Source organism: Falco naumanni, chromosome 3, assembly GCF_017639655.2.
Source record: "Falco naumanni isolate bFalNau1 chromosome 3, bFalNau1.pat, whole genome shotgun sequence".
Classification (NCBI taxonomy): domain Eukaryota; kingdom Metazoa; phylum Chordata; class Aves; order Falconiformes; family Falconidae; genus Falco; species Falco naumanni.
This window is the reverse complement of record NC_054056.1, coordinates 5626360-5643299: the sequence shown is the minus strand read 5'-3', so window position 1 is coordinate 5643299 and position 16940 is coordinate 5626360. Positions and strand designations below refer to the sequence as shown.

Sequence of the window (16940 nt, the reverse complement as noted above, 5' to 3'; positions counted from 1 at the left end):
GACGCCAGCCCCGCTGCTAGGCGGACCGCAGCCTCGAACCGGGTTCTCCCGGCAGCCATGGCGGCGCCTCGCAGCGGCCTCGGTAGCCATGGCGGCGGCCGTGTGACGTCAGGCGGCAGCATGGCGGCGGGTGGGCTGCTGTGGCTGGCGGCGGCGCTGGGGCCGGCGGTGGCCGCGCCGCGCTACCGCCCGGACTGGGCCAGCCTGGACGCGAGGCCGCTGCCGGCCTGGTTCGACCAGGCCAAGGTGGGGGTGTTTGTGCACTGGGGGGTGTTCTCCGTCCCGGCCTGGGGCTCCGAGTGGTTCTGGTGGCACTGGCAGGGCGAGCACCGCGCGGACTATGAGGGCTTCGTGCGGCGCCGGTACCCGCCCGACACCACCTACGCGGACTTCGCGCCTCACTTCACTGCCCACGACTTCCAGCCCCGTGAGTGGGCCCAGCTCTTCCAGCGGGCTGGTGCCAGGTGCTGGCTGGGGTGGTTGGGGTCCCCGAGGGGATGAGGTGTGGGTCTGGGGTCCCTGAGGGGATGGAGGGTCCCTGAGGGGATGAGGGATGGGGCTGAGGTCCCTGAGGGCATGGAGGGTCCCTGATGGGATGAGGGATGGGGCTGGGGTCCCTGAGGGGATGGAGGGTCCCTGAGGGGATGAGGGATGGGTCTGGGGCCCTGAGGGGATGAGGGATGGGGCTGAGGTCCCTGAGGGGATGAGGGGTGGGTCTGGGGTGCCTGAGGGGATGGAGGGTCCCTGAGGGGATGAGGAGTGGGTCTGGGGTCCCTGAGGGGATGGGGGGTCCCTGAGGGGATGAGGGATGGGTTTGGGGTCCCTGAGGGGATGGGGGAGTTACCTCTGGGAATCTGTGCGGGGATGGGTGTCCCTGATCACCAACCAGATGGGGGAGCCATGTCTGGGGGTCCCTGAGGGGATAGAAAGGTCTGGAGAGGATGGGGGGGCTGTGCCAGGGTCCCCAAGAGGATGCAGGGGGCCTGTGATGATGGAAGGGCCAAGTCTGGTGATCCTTGAGGGACTGGGGGGGGTCCCTGAGCAGTGCGGGAGATCCCTGAGGGGTCATGCCCAGAGTGCTGAGGAGATGACAGGTCTTGCTACTTCCCAAGTCTCTACTGTTCATTCTTTTCATGCATTAAATTCCATTTAAAACCTCCATTATTGTTGTAGTTGCCTCTAAATTTAAAGGGTAATGAGAGAGGGCTCCTCACAGCATGGTTATTCAGTCCCTTGCTTTTTGGTGACTGGGTTTGCCAGTGAGGCTGGGGAGTATCTTAGGCAGTTCCGTTGTCATCCTGACAGAGTACTTTTTTTCCCCTCAGGTATGTGGTACTGACCACAAAGCATCATGAAGGCTTTACCAACTGGGGGTCACCTGTGTCCTGGAACTGGAATTCTCTGGATACTGGGCCCCACCGAGATCTTGTAGGGGAGCTGGGACAAGCCCTCAAGGAGAGGTACGTTGCTGCCAAACAGTGCTATCCCTTTCACCTGTGTGCACTGAATTCTTCTGGCTGTTCTTGACAAACAGCGGAAAACGATAAGTTTAATATGAAAAAAGTAGTGCTTGCAAAGTCATGAAATCTTGTGTGCAGTAATAATGCCAATAATCTAATCTGCCACTGGTTCTTATCCCCTACTGCCAGCCTAACTCTTTCCTCTGTGTTTTCTGTCTTTCAGCAACATACGCTATGGCCTGTATCACTCTCTGTTAGAGTGGTTCAATCCACTCTATCTAGCTGACAAAGAAAGTGGCTTCAAGACCCAGAACTTTGTTTTAAAGAAGACCATGCCAGAACTTTACGATCTTGTCTTAAAGTAAGAGCTGCAACCAGTTAGGAACCAAGAACATTTCCTCCTTTTACTACTGTAGAGAAAGATGCAACGTGGATGCAGGGAAGAGAGGTGACATGTTACTTTTCGCCAAGGCAAATCTTTTTACTTACGGGTAATGTTCTGCAGTAATTAGAAAAGTCATTCACATTTGTCCTGTAGGCAGTCTAATTTTTAGAACAAGGTAGGGACAAATTTTCCATGCAGGAGCAATTCCCTTTAATACTGCCTTTGTGCAGGGTGGCTTTGGAAGTGGAGCAAGCTGCTTAGTATTTAGTACCAGTGAAGAGCAATCTCACTGTGAATTTGCATCCTTGCCTTGCTTCCCCTTCTTGACAAAAACATGAGGCTTGGACACACATGGCTGTTGTCCCAGGTCAAGAATGTGTCTCCTAATTGCCTTTGAGATGCAAACTTCTGGGTTTCGGAATAATTGCATCCTCTCTTGAGCTGTGATCAACACGTTTTCTTTGCGGCTGCAAGAACCTCACTTAAAGCTTTGGCTGAGGCAGAAAGTGATAGCGTAAACCTCCTGGCAGTGTCAGGCAATACAAAGAGGAAGTGAAGCTAGACTCCAGAAACAAGAAACACAGTGCTTCCTTCCAGTGGTAAGGAGAAAATATGCCATTTTGAAATAACATTAATCTCTTTGTTAGATATAAACCAGATTTGATTTGGTCGGATGGAGACTGGGAAGCTCCGGAGTCCTACTGGAATTCTACCTCTTTCCTTGCCTGGCTTTATAACGATAGTCCTGTCAAGGTATTGCTTTCAGCTATTCCTCATCGCCACCAGCATTTTATGGGTATGGAAGCTGTAGCAGCAGTGAGATAGGAATGTGATCAAATCAGAAACCTGCTTGACAGATGCCGAATGTGTTTTACTCTTTCACAAAAAATAAGCAGCCTACACTGTGCTCCTGTGCGAAGACTTGTGGGAGGCTCAGAGGCCAGGAACCTTGTTGCCTCAACTTGTACCTGAGTGAACAGAGAGAGGTTCTCCCAGAGAGGGATTCAGCCTTCTCTGGAGGATCCTCTCTCTCCTTCCGTTGATTACATAGAGGGTTTCAGGTGCTTACCTCCTAACTTAGATGCCTTTGCTAATTTACGAGGGATGAATGCAAGCTGAAAAGTCCAAGACAAAACATTCTCCGTACTGAGCTGAGTTTCTTTTTCCAGGACATTGTTGTTGTTAATGATCGTTGGTGTAATAACTGCTCTTGCCATCATGGAGGCTACTACAATTGCGCTGACAAATACCAGCCCAGGACCCTGCTAGCTCACAAGTGGGAGATGTGCTCCTCCATTGACAAGCTTTCCTGGGGCTATCGAAGCAACATGAACGTTGCTGAGTTAATGGATGAAGCAAGTATCATTGAGGTAAGAAATCTGAAATTAAAATAACAGGTGTGGGGGAATTACTGAGAATTAGGGGTTTCCTTCATCCTTCTACTTGCCAAAGGAGCTGTCGTGTGTTTCATACAGTCAGGCTGGAGTTAAAGGAGCAGTCGATGAGGACAAAGCCCTCCTCAGGTTTCTTCGCTGTCAGAAGAGGAGATAATTCAACTTGTTACCTTGGTTTATCTGTCACAGGAGCTAGTGCAGACTGTGAGTTTTGGAGGCAACTACCTTCTCAATGTGGGGCCTACAAAAGAAGGAGTGATCGTTCCCATCTTCCAAGAAAGACTTCTGGCCCTTGGGAGGTGGCTGGACACTAATGGGGAGGCAATTTATGAATCAAAGCCATGGAGAATACAGATGGAGAACAGCACAGACACGGTCTGGTAAGGACTCTGTTGCTCAGTACCACCTGGGCTGAGACTTTCAGAGCTAACATTTCTTTCTTATTTATTCTTAAATTTGCTGCACTCTGAAGTGTTGCCATCAGGTGCAGATGGTGTTTAGGTAGTATCCTGCAACTGGAGTGCTCGGTTACTGCCCCAGGGGGTTATCTAAGGAATGTCTTGCTTGAAAGAAGAGAATAAAAATTAGGGCTTAATTCGTCTTGCTTGACTTGGAAGAGCACCAACTCTTCCATTAAAAAAATTTCCATGCTGCTGCTGTCAGGACTATTTAAATTGCACAAATGTAGTTTATCTAAACACATACAGTTTGTAACTGTAGCGATATTTGGTTTTAAGCTGTTATATAATAGTACTAATCACTGTTACCCAACTGTTACTGTCTGAGGAGGGCATAGCGAGTCAAGAGCCACAAACTGCTACAAAACGGAGTTATTTTCTTTTCCTCAAGCATGCCCAAGTGTGTTCAGTCTAGAAATGCGGAGCAACGCTCAGGATAAGGCAGCATATCCACTCTGTTGGCCACAAGCTGAGGCAAGAACAGATCGGCAAATGGCACTTACTTTTAGGAAGCATGCATCAACTTTGTTTGGGTTTCATCAGCCAATTCTGACTGGCTGAGCGGTGGGTCCAAAGTGACAGATTTTGGAATGAGGGTAAAGTAGGCAACCCTGTGAGGTGACAGTAGGCAAGCTGGTGTTATGTTGTCTGAAAGGGTCAAGCTCATGTCTGGTTCTCTCTCGTATGGGGCTCTTCACCTTGCTGAACTTTTGCTCTCTTAGGTACACTTCTAAGGGACCAGTTGTCTATGCCTTCTTTCTGATCTGGCCTCAGGACAATGTTTTGGAGCTGTCCTCGCCTGTTCCATCCCCAGCCACACAAGTAAGGAACTTGGAAAAAAACCATAATGCACTCTGAGAGCCCATTTTGGGCACATGTGGGCTGGGAAGGTCCAGCCTGACTTCACGTGGAAACTGGGGAGAGTGTGGAAGTTGTCATCCTGTACTTCTCGTTCTGGGGTGCTCTGGCCTCCCTCCAGATCCTTGCAGCCTCCCAGGTTATTCTCCAAGCTTTAGCTCACTGTTAACACAGAACATTGGGTAGGACTTGCCAGGACAGACTCACAGTCTGACGTAGAGAAACTTCTCCCCTGGAGTTTTTGATCTTGGTGACACAGGGGGGTGAAGTAAATAACAAGCCTGACACATAGAAGGGATCACTGGCATTGCATCTCAAATTCAAATCAGGTACACTGACCCACTAATTGTAAATGTCATCGTGACGCAAATGCTGGAATGCCCTTTGCTCTAAACAAACAGAGGTAAAGTCTTCTCTGTAAAAAAAAACAAAAACAAACAACAAACTACAGTCAAATGTTTGACCCCAAAACATCCCGCATGTGCACTGAGTGATGGGTGGAAATGTGTGGGACTGCTTTGAATGCGTGGGAAATGCTGTATGGGGACTGCAGATGTGTTTTGGGTGTTCAAATGGGAAATACCCATGTGAGCTGCAACTGAGCATTTCCCCTGGCCTCCTCTGCAGGTGACGATGTTGGGTTTTGCAGGGACTCTGAAGTGGCAGAAGTCCTCAGGTAAAGGACTGCTCATAACTTTGCCCTACATGCTTCCATCTCCTCTGCCCCCTCAGTCTGGCTGGACTGTCAAGCTTGAGGGCGTGAAGTAAACAGCTGCGGGATAAAAGCAGCAATCTCCCTCTGCCTTTCTTTTAAATTGAATCTAAAAGGATTTTTCATTTATTGTTGAATAAATGTTTTTCTCTTAAGAGAATCTTCTAATCCCTGTTGCCTGTAGACCAATCTGTGTATCAGTGGATCTTGTTTGACAGCAAAGCACTGACCTCTCCAGCAGTGGGAAGTAGGGACATCCTTTGCAGTGTTCTGCTGGGATGTGACAGCCCATGAGCCAAACATCTACACTTGGAACAGGAAGGTTTTTTGATGTAAAGCTTGGCTTCATGGTGGATATTACAGCTTCACTGCTGGGATTATTGGTGGTGACCTCATTGTTGGTGGGAGACTGAACAGGGTTGGGATGGGGCAGTGAAGAGGACCTACTTTGGGGTGTCAGGCCAGGCCACGTGGCACCTAGGTGCTAGTGTATGAAGCTGCCAGGAGGGTGCGTGGCTGCCAAGGAGGAGATGCAGACGTTAATGGTGAGAGGATTTGGACTGTTAGAGCAGCTCACAGGATACGGAGTGGCTGTGTCCGTGTTCACACACATGTTGTCATTGCTGGTGAGCTAAGCTAGGCACCGCAGCGGGGGCTGCACCTCCCAGGAGGAGCAGGCCCTGCCACTTCCCTGGCTTAATTACATTTATTCTGATAGCCAAGGTGATACTCTTGCATGTGGAATCACAAAGCCTTGGATGCAATGGGCATGTTCTACTGAAGACCAACCACAGTGCCATCGTGGGTTCCTGCCTATGATGTACTTGCATAAAAACAAGTCCTTGATAAGAAGCGTTGTATTACTTTGGTATTGATTGATAACAGTTATGATCACATGCTTCCTTGGCGAGTAAAGTAATGGAAGCTTGTTGTTTGAAGAGGTCTAGAAGAAATCAGCTATAGAAAATCATAATGTAATGCACATCCATTAACAAACTTTTATTTATATTCTGATGCAGACTGCTATAAGCAGAAGAGGTTATGTTTTTACATGAGTTTAGCTATAAGCAGAAGAGTTTTATGTTTTTACGGGAGTTTAACAGAGAAGCCACCATTGTGAGTTGAACCTCCGACTCCACTGTTGCAGCAAATGTCCTGAGCTGATGCTGAACTTCCCTAAAAAGGCTTGAACAATATGTACTGTAACGATGAAACTCCTCATAATGGCGTGTGTGTCTGAGGCACTGTTGTTGTGAAGGCCCCACAACATTGCAGACAAGCTTGATTTTGTTCCTGTACAACGAGCAAAAGTTTGCCAGCCAGCTTAGCGTTCAGCATGAGCGAAGATCCAGGGCTAGGACATGTGCTGAGCCGGTGCTGTAGGAGCTGTTACTCAATTGACAAATAATGATTTTGTCCCGATGAATCTGCGTGGACTTTGGAGAACTGGAGCGGCTTACTCACAGGAGCATCACCCCTGTGCTTGGTGACGATGCCGTTACGAACACGGAGAGGGGGGAGGAAGGGACAACAGAGCGATGGCCTTTTTGCCTCCCGGCCGCATCACGCCGATGAGCTCTGATGCGGGCAGAGGGCCCGTCCAAACCAAACACGCCGTGTTTGCTCAGCAGCCCGCGCCAGCACAAATCCCCCGGTATAAGTGAGCGGGGCGCCCAGGGCCGCGCAGAGCCGGCGCCGGGGGGGAAGATGCCGCAGTGCGCCACCGCAGCGCTGCCGCGGGACGGCTCGCGGGGACAGGTACGAGCTGCGGCCCTGCCGCTCCCCGCCGGGCACCGAGGGGACGGAGGCCCCGGCCCGCAGCGGGGCTCCCGGCTCCACGTGGGGAGCGCGGCGGTCATGTGACCGACAAGCCACGCCCTCTCAGAGTCACGTGGGGCGGGCGGAGCGGACATGGCGGCGAGGCGGCTGCTGCCGCGCTGGGCCGGCTCGCTGCGGCCGGTGAGCGGGGCTGGGCCGGGGGGCGCGGGGCCGGCTGGGGGGCGCGGGGCCGGGCTGACGCTGTCCCTCTGCCCCCCAGGTCAGCGCCGCGGCAGCGGCCGGAGCCTTCCCGAGGCGTGTGAAGGTGGTGGAGGTGGGGCCGCGCGACGGGCTGCAGAACGAGAAGGTACGGGCGGGCCGGGGCCCCCTGCAGCCCCCCCGCTCCCCTGACTCCCGCTGTCCCACCCGCACCGCTGCGTGCTTTGCAAAAATACCGCTTTTTGATGCTGAAAGCTGAGGGGTTTTGCGGGGGAGGGGAAGTTTATTGTGGAAGTAAGAACTTAAGGTCGTTTTTCATCTTCTTCTTCTTAGAATATTGTGCCCACACCGGTGAAAATCAATTTAATCAACATGCTGGCAGAGACGGGGCTTCAGGTTATAGAGGCCACCAGCTTTGTTTCCCCCAAGTGGGTTCCTCAGGTTAGTGTTCAGATGGGATCCGCAGCTGGATGTTATAAAAACGGCGAATTGTAGATGGCAATCCATGGAAAAAGGTGCTGCTTGCTCCAAAATCCTTGTTACTGTGGCTCAGAACTGGACAAGAAACAGCAAAGACTGCAGTGTCCCAGACCTTCCCTTTGGACCCTGGGAAAGAGCAAATGTATGGCTGAAATATAAACAGCTGCTTGTGTGCATGGTGGCGCTTCGTGACTGAACTATGATCCTTCTCAGGTTGCACTGCTGTTTGCTTTTCAGGGGCCCATTTCTCTTATTCCTGAATATTTCTGTTCCCGTTTTTACAAGACATTTTTTTAAAATGCTTTGTAATTTACAGAAGTGGACATTGTCATGCTTAGGAACCTTTCCTGGTTTTACTTTGCAGATGGCTGACCATACTGAAGTCATGCAAGGGATTAATAAGTTGCCTGGTATTAGTTATCCTGTGCTGACCCCCAATCTGAAAGGATTTCAGGCAGCGGTAAGAAATGGCAGCACCTGAATTGTTCTTTACAAGGGATCATTTTACCGGGAAGATAGAAACCTGTTGTTTATAATAGAAAAATCTTGATAAGTTTTCTACTATTAAAAAAAAAATAACTCTTTTAATTGACAGTGATGCTTTCAGTCTTATCTGCCTGTCCTACAGCTCTCCTGACTACATCCAGCAGATGTAGCTTTACTGCTGCATCTGTAACTTTGCACTTCTTTTGAAGACAAACTTGGATGTGTCATCACATTTTTGCTGTAGAATGAAATGAGGAAAGGATTGGGCTATTTGGGGAAGAACCGGGGAAAAATTTTCTTTATAAAATGAGAGAACTGTAGTCATGGTTGTGCTTGTCATTCCCCTTGCAAGAGAAATCACCTCACTTTTAATCTATGCTTTCTATTGGCAGGTGGCAGCAGGCGCCAAAGAAGTGTCGATCTTTGGAGCAGCATCTGAGCTCTTCACTAAGAAGAACATAAACTGTTCCATAGAGGAGAGTTTGGAGAGGTTCGGTGAAGTGATGACCGCAGCGAAAGCAGCCAGCATTCCTGTCCGGGGGTAAGAAGCTCCTGCTGCAAACTTTCCACCAAGCAGGTTGTGTGGGCAAATGTGACCACTTGAGTTTCTCTTTGGAGTCCAGCCTGTGCAACACTGAGGAGTGGGATTTCTTTTCAACTTTACCTTTTTTTTTTGGAGGGTGTGTCTCTATCTGGATGGGTGCAAGCAAGCGTGAGCTCAATGCGCTGAGAAGCATTAATTTGGAAACACCGCCGCTAACGTGGTTTCACGCGCTGGCTTGGTGCAAAGCCTGTGCCACTCGTGGCAGTTTACACTCTTCCAGATGTGTTCACCCTCCATGTAATTATTCTGTCTTCAGCTTTACCAAAGGATCCAAACTAATCTTAGCTTCTTGGCAGACATTCCTCATGGGAGTGTGTAGATTCACAAACCCAGCAGGCCTTTGTACCCTTGTCTTGGCAAATTTTTCATGTCCTTGGAAAAAGTAATTGTTGAATAGTTAATTATGTAAGCTTTGTCCACTGGACTGATTTTTAGAATACGAAATTAATTCTTCCATTGTATAGAGCATGTGAGATGTAGCACAACTCCTGACTAATTTGCCCAGTATAATCTCAGTTTAATTCTCTAGCTAAAAGAACATATTTTATTTTAACTATAGGTATGTTTCCTGTGTCCTTGGATGTCCCTATGAAGGGAAGATTTCCGCAGCTAAAGTTGCGGAGGTGAGTTCGTTGTAAAAACAACCAGAATTTCTGAGAGGTTTCTAACTTGCTTTTCTGGATATGGATTGGGCACTGGGAACTGGAGGATGTGTCAAACTATTGAACCAAAGACTGAGGGAAGACTGGGGAAGCTTACAGCTAGCTGCCACTAGACAGAGGGAAGACTGAGTCTAGCTGAAATGGACAGGAATTCAGGGGACCTGGCGATTTTTATCCCAGAGGAATCTCCTGGCTGCTGTACCCATGGCTGTTGTGCTCCAGGCAAACACACACCTCTTCTGTGTCCAGCTCTGGGGAAGGGAATGACCAAGCTGCCTTTGCAGTAAGCATCTTGGCTTTTGGACAGGTCTCAAAGAAGATGTACTCGATGGGATGCTATGAGATTTCCCTTGGTGACACCATTGGCATTGGGACCCCAGGGAGCATGAAGGAGATGCTGACAGCTGTGATGAAAGAGGTGCCAGTTGGGGCTCTTGCCGTTCACTGCCATGATACCTACGGGCAAGCTCTTGCCAACATCTTGGTAGCGCTTCAGGTAGGATCTTTGCTTTGAAGTATAGCATCGTTCCTTGGGGTCTTCTTGTGCTTGCTTGTGGATTTAAGGCACAGGACTGTGGTTTGACCTTTAAGAGGAGCGTGCTGATAGTGGTTTTGTTTGCAGATGGGTGTGAGCGTGGTTGATGCTTCCGTCGCTGGCCTTGGAGGCTGCCCCTATGCCCAGGGAGCATCAGGAAACGTTGCTACGGAGGACTTGGTGTACATGCTGAACGGCCTGGGGATCCACACGGTAAGTGCGAGCAGCCTTTGCCTGTGGCAGCCGAGCCTCTCGCACAATGGCTCTGTCTGGGCTTCAGCAGGGGTTCAGAATTTGGCCCAGGGAGCCCGAGCATAGTGGGTACAGCTGGGGGATCGCTCTGGCTGTGCCTGGGGGCCTTGTCTTGCCACCCCAATCCCACCCCTACCTGCTGTGACATTTCCTCCTCTCCCTTGCTCAGCATCCTGCGATTTGACGCTGGCTGTCAGAATCACGTGAGTGAGCGGCAGGCACTAAGGGCCTCGTTAAAGTACCCTTTAAAGGCTTCCTCGCCCCCTGCCTGTCTCCCAGCAATGCCAGTTGTTAGTGGGCAGCTTTATGTGGCAGAACCAGTACCACGGCGTGTCCTATCTTTCTTCCCATGAAGGGTGTGGATCTACAGAAGCTGATGGACACGGGCACGTATATTTGCAATGCTCTCAACAGACGAACCAATTCCAAAGTGTCCCAGGCGTCTTGCAGACTGTGATACCGCATCGAGTTTCTCCTCGGATTGAGAAGAAAGCAAGCTGGCAGGGTTTCCCCTCTGTTCTGCTGCCTCTGATCTTCGTTGCTCCATCTAGGCTCAGTGCTTGGGAGGAAATGCATAATCCACCAGAATTTATGAAGAAATGGAAAAAACAAGAATACACTATTCAACCTTGAAGACGTTAGCCATTTGCCTTAGAGAAGGGAGGACGTGGATGGGCTGAGGGAGAAGTAGTGGCTGCAACGCTTGTCTTCTCACAGAGAGCTGCGGTCTGCACTGCCAGCTCAGAACAGTGTCTGGGAACTTCTGCTTTGAGGGTTTGTTGTCATAAACTACCAGCAAAAGATAAACCACAGTTTTTTCCAGGTATAGAGCACTTGTCCCGGTCAGGGGCGACCGTTCTTCCCTTCTCCCTCCTTGCTACAAACGTTAGGACTGAAATCAAAAGGCTCCCCTTTGTAATTCAAGTGTTAGGGGCAGCCTGGGGCCGTCTGTCTTAGCGTTTAGGGATTGTAATACAGGACTGTATCTGTTGTAAGATACTTCTAAATACTAGGGGTAAGAAACACATTATTTAATAGTCTAAACTACTCAAAATTTGGTTTAACTAAACCAGTTAAAGGGCTTTTGCTGCTGGTTTGGTTCCAAGTGCCTCCTCAACCGCTGCTCAATGTGCACACCCGTCCCCAGAGCGTGTCCTCCTCACCTAGACAGGCCCTAGGGAAGTCTGTCCCCCAGTCTTTTATTTTTTGCAAGAATTTATTTAATAGTTTATGCATGAGACTGCAGGAACCTTGTCCACCCCCGGGCTGGCCCTGGTGTGTAGCTGCGCCTTGCGCCGCCGGTCCCAGCGTGCTGTCGACAGGGCTGCACCTCTTCTTCCATCAGCTGGAACGATTCAATAAACCATAACGCTGGAATGATTAAATAAATCGTAACGTTGGAATGCGCCGGGAATCGGTGAATAAACGGGCGGGTTGCGGCAGGCGCTCAGTGGCCGCCTCCCGCCGCCAGGGGGCGCTGCGTCACTGTGGCCTCACCCTTCCCCCCGCGGACCAATGGCCGCCGTCCCTCAGCGCTGTTGCCCCGCCCCATGGGGCGTGGGCAGCGCGGACGCGCCCCGAGGTCTTTTGCCCCGGCCGGCGGCCCGTAGCGGGAGCGGCGCCGCCACGTTTCCCTGGGAGAGCGGGAGGGGCGCGGGGCTTCTTAAAGGGGCCGCACGCGGAGCGGGGCGAGTGCAGCGGCGGGAGCGGCGAGTGAGCGGGCGGGGGGGCGCGGGGGAGGGCAGCGCCGCGCCCCTGAGACACATCCAGCCCCGGGGCCTGAGGTGAGCCCCGGCACCCTGGAACGCGCGGCCCCGCCGGCAGCCGGTAACTGCGGGCGGCCCCGGCCCTGCGGCAGCCACTGCCCCGCTGGTAGCCCTGTGCCGCGGCCGCGCCCGGCCCCCCAGGCCTCTGTCCGGCTCCTAGGGCCCTGCCCCGTTCCACCGGCCCCTGCTCGGCCCCCCAGGGCCCTGCCCCGTTCCACCGGCCCCTGCCCGGCCCTCCCAGGCTCTGTCCGGCTCCCCCGGGCCCCAGACCCCTGTCCAGCTCCCCCCCCCAGCCCCGCCCGCTCCTGCCCGGTCCCCTAGGGCCTGCTTGGCTTCCCCGGCCCCCCAGACCCTGCCCGGCTCCCCCGGCCTCTGTCCAAACCACCCCCCCACCCCAGGCCCCTGCCTGGCTCCCCCGGTCCCTGTTCAGCTCCCCCAGACTCCTGCCCAGCTCCCCAGACCCCTACCCTGCCCCCCAGGCCCCCCCTAGGCCCCTGCCCTGCCCCTCTGGCTAACAGCAGCGCTGTTGTGCCCCTGCCCCGGCGGCCCCAGCAGGGCGGTCTGGGGGTCCCGGCTGGTTTCCAGCCCCAGGTGCAGCTCTGGGAGCAGCTGAAGTCCCGCGGGTGGGAACTTCCCTGCGCTGCCTCCGCACCCCTTGGCGATAACGTGGATTTTCCTTCCTACAGCCAGGCTGGAGCTGCCACCCGGGGCTGGGGCTTCCTGGCGGGGCAGCTCCCAGGCTCCCACCCGTGTGTGCCCACCAGTGGCCCGGTGGTCCGTAGCGAGCCAGGGCCACCCTCCTGGGCAGCGGGGCCGGGTGGGGGGTGGGGGTGCTGGCACCCTTGGCAAGGGGGAATTTGAGAGTTGGAGGGAAAAAAACCCAGGGAATGGCTGGAAAAGAGCAGAGCTGGTCCCCCTGTGGAGACCACCCAAATTAATACCGCTGGCTGACTCCCTGCCCTTGTGCTCGGGGGTGAATTAGCCTGACGGATTTGTGCTGTAGGATACGGGTGACGCCGGGATCTCGACTGGATTTAACAGGAAGAACAAGGGTTTTTCCTGGCATGCAACAAGGGCCAGATAAACCCTCCCTGTCCGGGAGGTGTGAACCACGTTGGCAGGGAGTGCTGCAGCCTGCCCAGCCCATTGCTCTCCGGATGTCCTGGTGCTGGCCTGGCCAGGCAGGGAGTGCCTGCCGGCAGTGCTGACGTGACAGTGCCCAAGTCCTGCCTGCCCCGTCCCTCTCAGGGCCCCCGTCGTGCCTACCCCAGGCAGCTTCACCCAGAGCTCGGCACTGAAGCGCCTTTCCTCCCGCAGGGAATCATGGCAGAGAAGATCCTGGTGACCGGCGGAGCTGGCTACATCGGCAGTCACTGTGTGCTGGAGCTGGTGGAGGCCGGCTACGTGCCTGTGGTCATAGACAACTTTCACAATGCCATCCGAGGTAGGGAGAGCCTTCATCCCTTCCCATTCAGGGGGCTTGGCCCCTCAGCCTGTGCTGGCACCTCCAGCTATCCCAGCGCCTCGCTCCCTTCCATCTCCCCAGGGGCAGACGCGCTCCCTGAGAGCCTCCGGCGTGTGCAGCAGATCGTGCACCAGCCCATCCTCTTCCAGGAGGCAGATATCACCGATGAGGCAGCGCTGCAGGAGCTCTTCAGTAAGGTGAGAGCAAGAGCTGCGGTGCCCCGAGGCGACCTTGTGGGCTCCGAGGGGTGAGAGGGGTTTGTGCTGCGTGTGGGAGCTTGGAAGAAGGGACATGGGCTGGGCAGCTGAGTGGGGAGGACAGTGCTGAGGAACCGCTGTGACCAGCAAATGTTCCTCTGGGCTGTGGAGACTGCACGGGCAGGGGGAATGAAGCTCCCGGGGAGACTTCCCAGTGGTTTCTGCCTGGAGCTTCTGTCTCCTGATGCTGTGATGCTAACGCTGAGCTCGTTCTCCCTCCGCAGCACTGTTTCTCGGCCGTGATGCACTTTGCGGGGCTGAAGGCGGTGGGGGAGTCAGTGCAGAAGCCCCTGGATTACTACAGAGTGAATCTCACTGGGACCATCCGGCTGCTGGAGGTGAGTGGAGCGGGGAGGGGTAGCGTGTGGTGCTCGGGGGACCACACGGGTGCTGAGTGACTGGTGCTGGGTGTGATCCTGCCCTGGGCTGGCTGTGCTGGCTGGCAGCCTGGTCCCTGTAGTGCTGCCCAGGCCTGTAACGGCGCCAGCATGGTGGGAGCTGCTGCCCGCGGAGGGCTGGGCTGGGGGGCACGGAGCCTGCAGGCTCAGTGCTGGCTGGTTCCTGCTCCCCAGACCATGAAAGCCCACGGCGTGAGGAACATCGTGTTCAGCAGCTCTGCCACCGTCTACGGAGACCCCAAGTACCTGCCCCTGGATGAGAACCACCCGGTTGGAGGCTGCACCAACCCCTATGGCAAATCCAAGTATTTCATCGAGGAGATGATTCGAGATCTCTGCAAAGCAGAGAGGGTGAGGAGCCGCCTCAAGGCGCACAGGGCTGGGAACTGAGGTCTTTCCCCACTGGAGCATATTGGGGTGACCAGGTGGCACCTCGCAGCGCTGCACCCTCCCCGGGCAACCACGTTTGTGTGTCCTCCCAGGACTGGAACGCTGTTCTCCTGCGCTATTTTAACCCCATTGGTGCCCATGAGTCGGGCATGATCGGAGAAGATCCTCAGGGGATCCCAAACAACCTCATGCCCTACGTGGCGCAGGTACTGCCCCGCTGCAGCCTTTGAGGACCCCCAGGCCCCCAGGTGCTGGTGTGGGGCACAGGCTGATGGGGCTCTCGCTGGCTTGTCCCTCTGCGCAGGTGGCAGTGGGGCGTCGGGAATTCCTGAGTGTGTTTGGGAACGACTACGAGACGGACGATGGAACAGGTACATCACGGAACGGGTGGAGCAGGGATCCCCCATCCCCCGGGGCAGCCGCCACAGCTCCCCAGCCCAGCTGCACCCCGGGCAGGAGGGCTTCGTGCTCACCCTCTGCGTCCCCACAGGCGTCAGGGATTACATCCACGTCGTGGATCTGGCCAAGGGCCATATCGCTGCTTTGAAGAAGCTCAAGGAGAACTGCGGCTGCAAGGTACCAAGGGGGCTGTCTGGGGCGGTCAGCCCTGCCGAGGCTGTGGGGCTGGGTCAGGGCTGGGATTTCACGGCCCTAAGGGAGCTAAAGGGGGCCCTGGCCCTTCTCCCCTTGTGAAAGAATCTGATCTCTGTCCTTTATCCTCCTCCCAGATCTACAATCTGGGCACCGGCACCGGCTACTCCGTCCTGCAGATGGTCCGGGCCATGGAGAAAGCCTCAGGGAGGGAGGTAAGGTCTGACCCGCAGCCTGCGGGGCTCCAGGAGCACCCCCTCCCCCCCCAGACCCTCACCGCCACCGCAGCCCTCTTGCCTGCGTCTGCGGCAGCCCCCGGCACCGCTCCCGCAGCTGCTGGGCCTCAGGTGTGACCCCTCTGCTGAGCCCCAGGAGCCCCCAGCCCCCACGGCGCTGCTTTCCCTGCAGATCCAGTACAAGGTCACGGGCCGGCGGGAGGGGGACGTGGCCTCCTGCTACGCCAACGCGGCGCTGGCCGAGCGCGAGCTGGGCTGGAAAGCCGCCTTCGGCCTGGACAAGATGTGTAAGAGCAGCCCCTTCCCCAGCACCCGCCGGCCACCCCCCCCGGCCCCCCCTCACCCCCCCTCTCCCCCTTGCAGGCCAGGACCTGTGGCGGTGGCAGCTGCAGAATCCCACAGGCTTCAGCAAGAACTGAGCTGTGGCCCGAGGGCTCGTCTGGTGGCCGAGTGCTGCTCCGGGCCAGCCCTGCCAGCCCCCCCGGCGGCCCCAGCGATGCTGTGGTCATCCTGGGTGCAGTTCCAGCTGCCCCCCCTGCCCCTTGCACAGGGGAGGAAGGCGGGAGCGTGCCCGGCCTCTCCGCTCCTCATCCTCATCCCCCCCAGGGCCTTTGCATCTCACAGAGCAGGAACAGAAGGAAGGACAGAGCCAGGGCCCGGCTTTGGCACCCGGGGCACGACCCCCCCTCGTGGGAGCGGTGGCAGCCCCTGCAGGGAGAAGGTGCTTGGCTGGGCCCTGCAGCCGCTGCTGGAGCCGCTCCTGGGCCCTGCCTGCGCCCGGGGAAGCGGCCGCATCCAGCACTCAACCACACGAGTCCCGCTGAGCCCAAACCGCGGGGGCACCGCCAGTCCCCTGTGGCCCCCGACCCACCCAGCTCAGGGAGCAGGGGAGGCTCCTGGTCTCGGGGGGAGGCCAGGGCACCCGCTGCCCCCTGCCCTGGGCACAGAGTGGGCTGCTGAGCACCTACCTCACGGCCCCAGGAGCCCCCTGAGCCCCCACACCCCAGGGAGCAGCCACAGCCCGAGGCCACCACGGCTCGTGGCCCCAGCCCAGCTCCCTGGGGCGAAGGCCCCCATGGCTGCCAAGGGCTTCTTCCCCCCAGCAATCCCCTTTTCCCCCAGCCTGGTTTTGGGGACCAAGTCTCATCTCCCACGTGCTCCTGCGGCGCCGGAGGAGCCCCTGCCCGCGGCACAGCCCACCTTGCCCAGCTGAAGCTGCCGCTGGCTTTGGCTGGTGCCTGATTTTGCTTCCATGGTGCCTGCGGCAGCCGCTTCTGCAGTCACGTTGCCAAAGGCTGCCCAGGGGAAGGCTCTGCTCAGCTGTCACACACTGCTCCTATTTATTCCTGGTGGCTCGAACGGCTTCGTTAGGCAGCGATGACGCAGCCAGCCCGGTTTGCTGTCAGTTGGATTAATAACTTATGCTACTAAATTATGAATTGAGCTTTTGATTTGTTTTTAAATAAACTTTCTTACTTTCTGAGTGGCAGCTCTGTTCTGCTTCCCTTCAGCCAGAGCTGGCGCCCCGAGAAACGGCACCTTGGGGCCTCGTGCTGAGCCACTGCCCCCACCCC

At 55.4% G+C, this 16940-nt stretch overlaps 3 protein-coding genes across 5 annotated transcripts; all 3 read left to right on the top strand.

Moving 5' to 3' along the window:
• Positions 1-52: 52 nt before the first annotated feature.
• Positions 53-5420, top strand: FUCA1 (alpha-L-fucosidase 1). The gene is made up of 8 exons (XM_040587798.1): positions 53-464; positions 1326-1460; positions 1684-1821; positions 2493-2598; positions 3015-3215; positions 3429-3619; positions 4420-4519; positions 5183-5420. The coding sequence occupies exons 1-8, from the start codon at positions 58-60 to the stop codon at positions 5321-5323; spliced, it is 1419 nt and encodes a 472-aa protein (XP_040443732.1). The 5' UTR covers positions 53-57; the 3' UTR covers positions 5324-5420.
• Positions 5421-6930: 1510 nt separating this feature from the next.
• HMGCL (3-hydroxy-3-methylglutaryl-CoA lyase) lies at positions 6931-11652 on the top strand. Of its 2 annotated transcripts, none has more exons than XM_040587834.1 (9): positions 6931-7025; positions 7306-7392; positions 7578-7685; positions 8089-8184; positions 8603-8751; positions 9374-9437; positions 9784-9972; positions 10099-10224; positions 10619-11652. In XM_040587834.1, the coding sequence occupies exons 1-9, from the start codon at positions 6975-6977 to the stop codon at positions 10718-10720; spliced, it is 972 nt and encodes a 323-aa protein (XP_040443768.1). In that variant the 5' UTR covers positions 6931-6974; the 3' UTR covers positions 10721-11652. The 2 variants fall into 2 exon arrangements, with proteins under 2 accessions (XP_040443768.1, XP_040443770.1); XM_040587836.1 differs by lacking the exon at positions 6931-7025 and adding an exon at positions 7164-7226.
• Positions 11653-11889: 237 nt separating this feature from the next.
• Positions 11890-16849, top strand: GALE (UDP-galactose-4-epimerase). Of its 2 annotated transcripts, none has more exons than XM_040587860.1 (11): positions 11890-11976; positions 13347-13473; positions 13576-13691; positions 13976-14089; positions 14324-14500; positions 14632-14745; positions 14844-14910; positions 15030-15115; positions 15268-15345; positions 15539-15653; positions 15730-16849. In XM_040587860.1, exons 2-11 carry the CDS (start codon positions 13353-13355, stop codon positions 15783-15785), a joined length of 1044 nt encoding a protein of 347 aa, XP_040443794.1. In that variant the 5' UTR covers positions 11890-11976; positions 13347-13352; the 3' UTR covers positions 15786-16849. The 2 variants fall into 2 exon arrangements, with proteins under 2 accessions (XP_040443794.1, XP_040443792.1); XM_040587858.1 differs by having other exon boundaries at positions 11892-12047.
• The last annotated feature ends 91 nt before the right edge of the window (positions 16850-16940 follow it).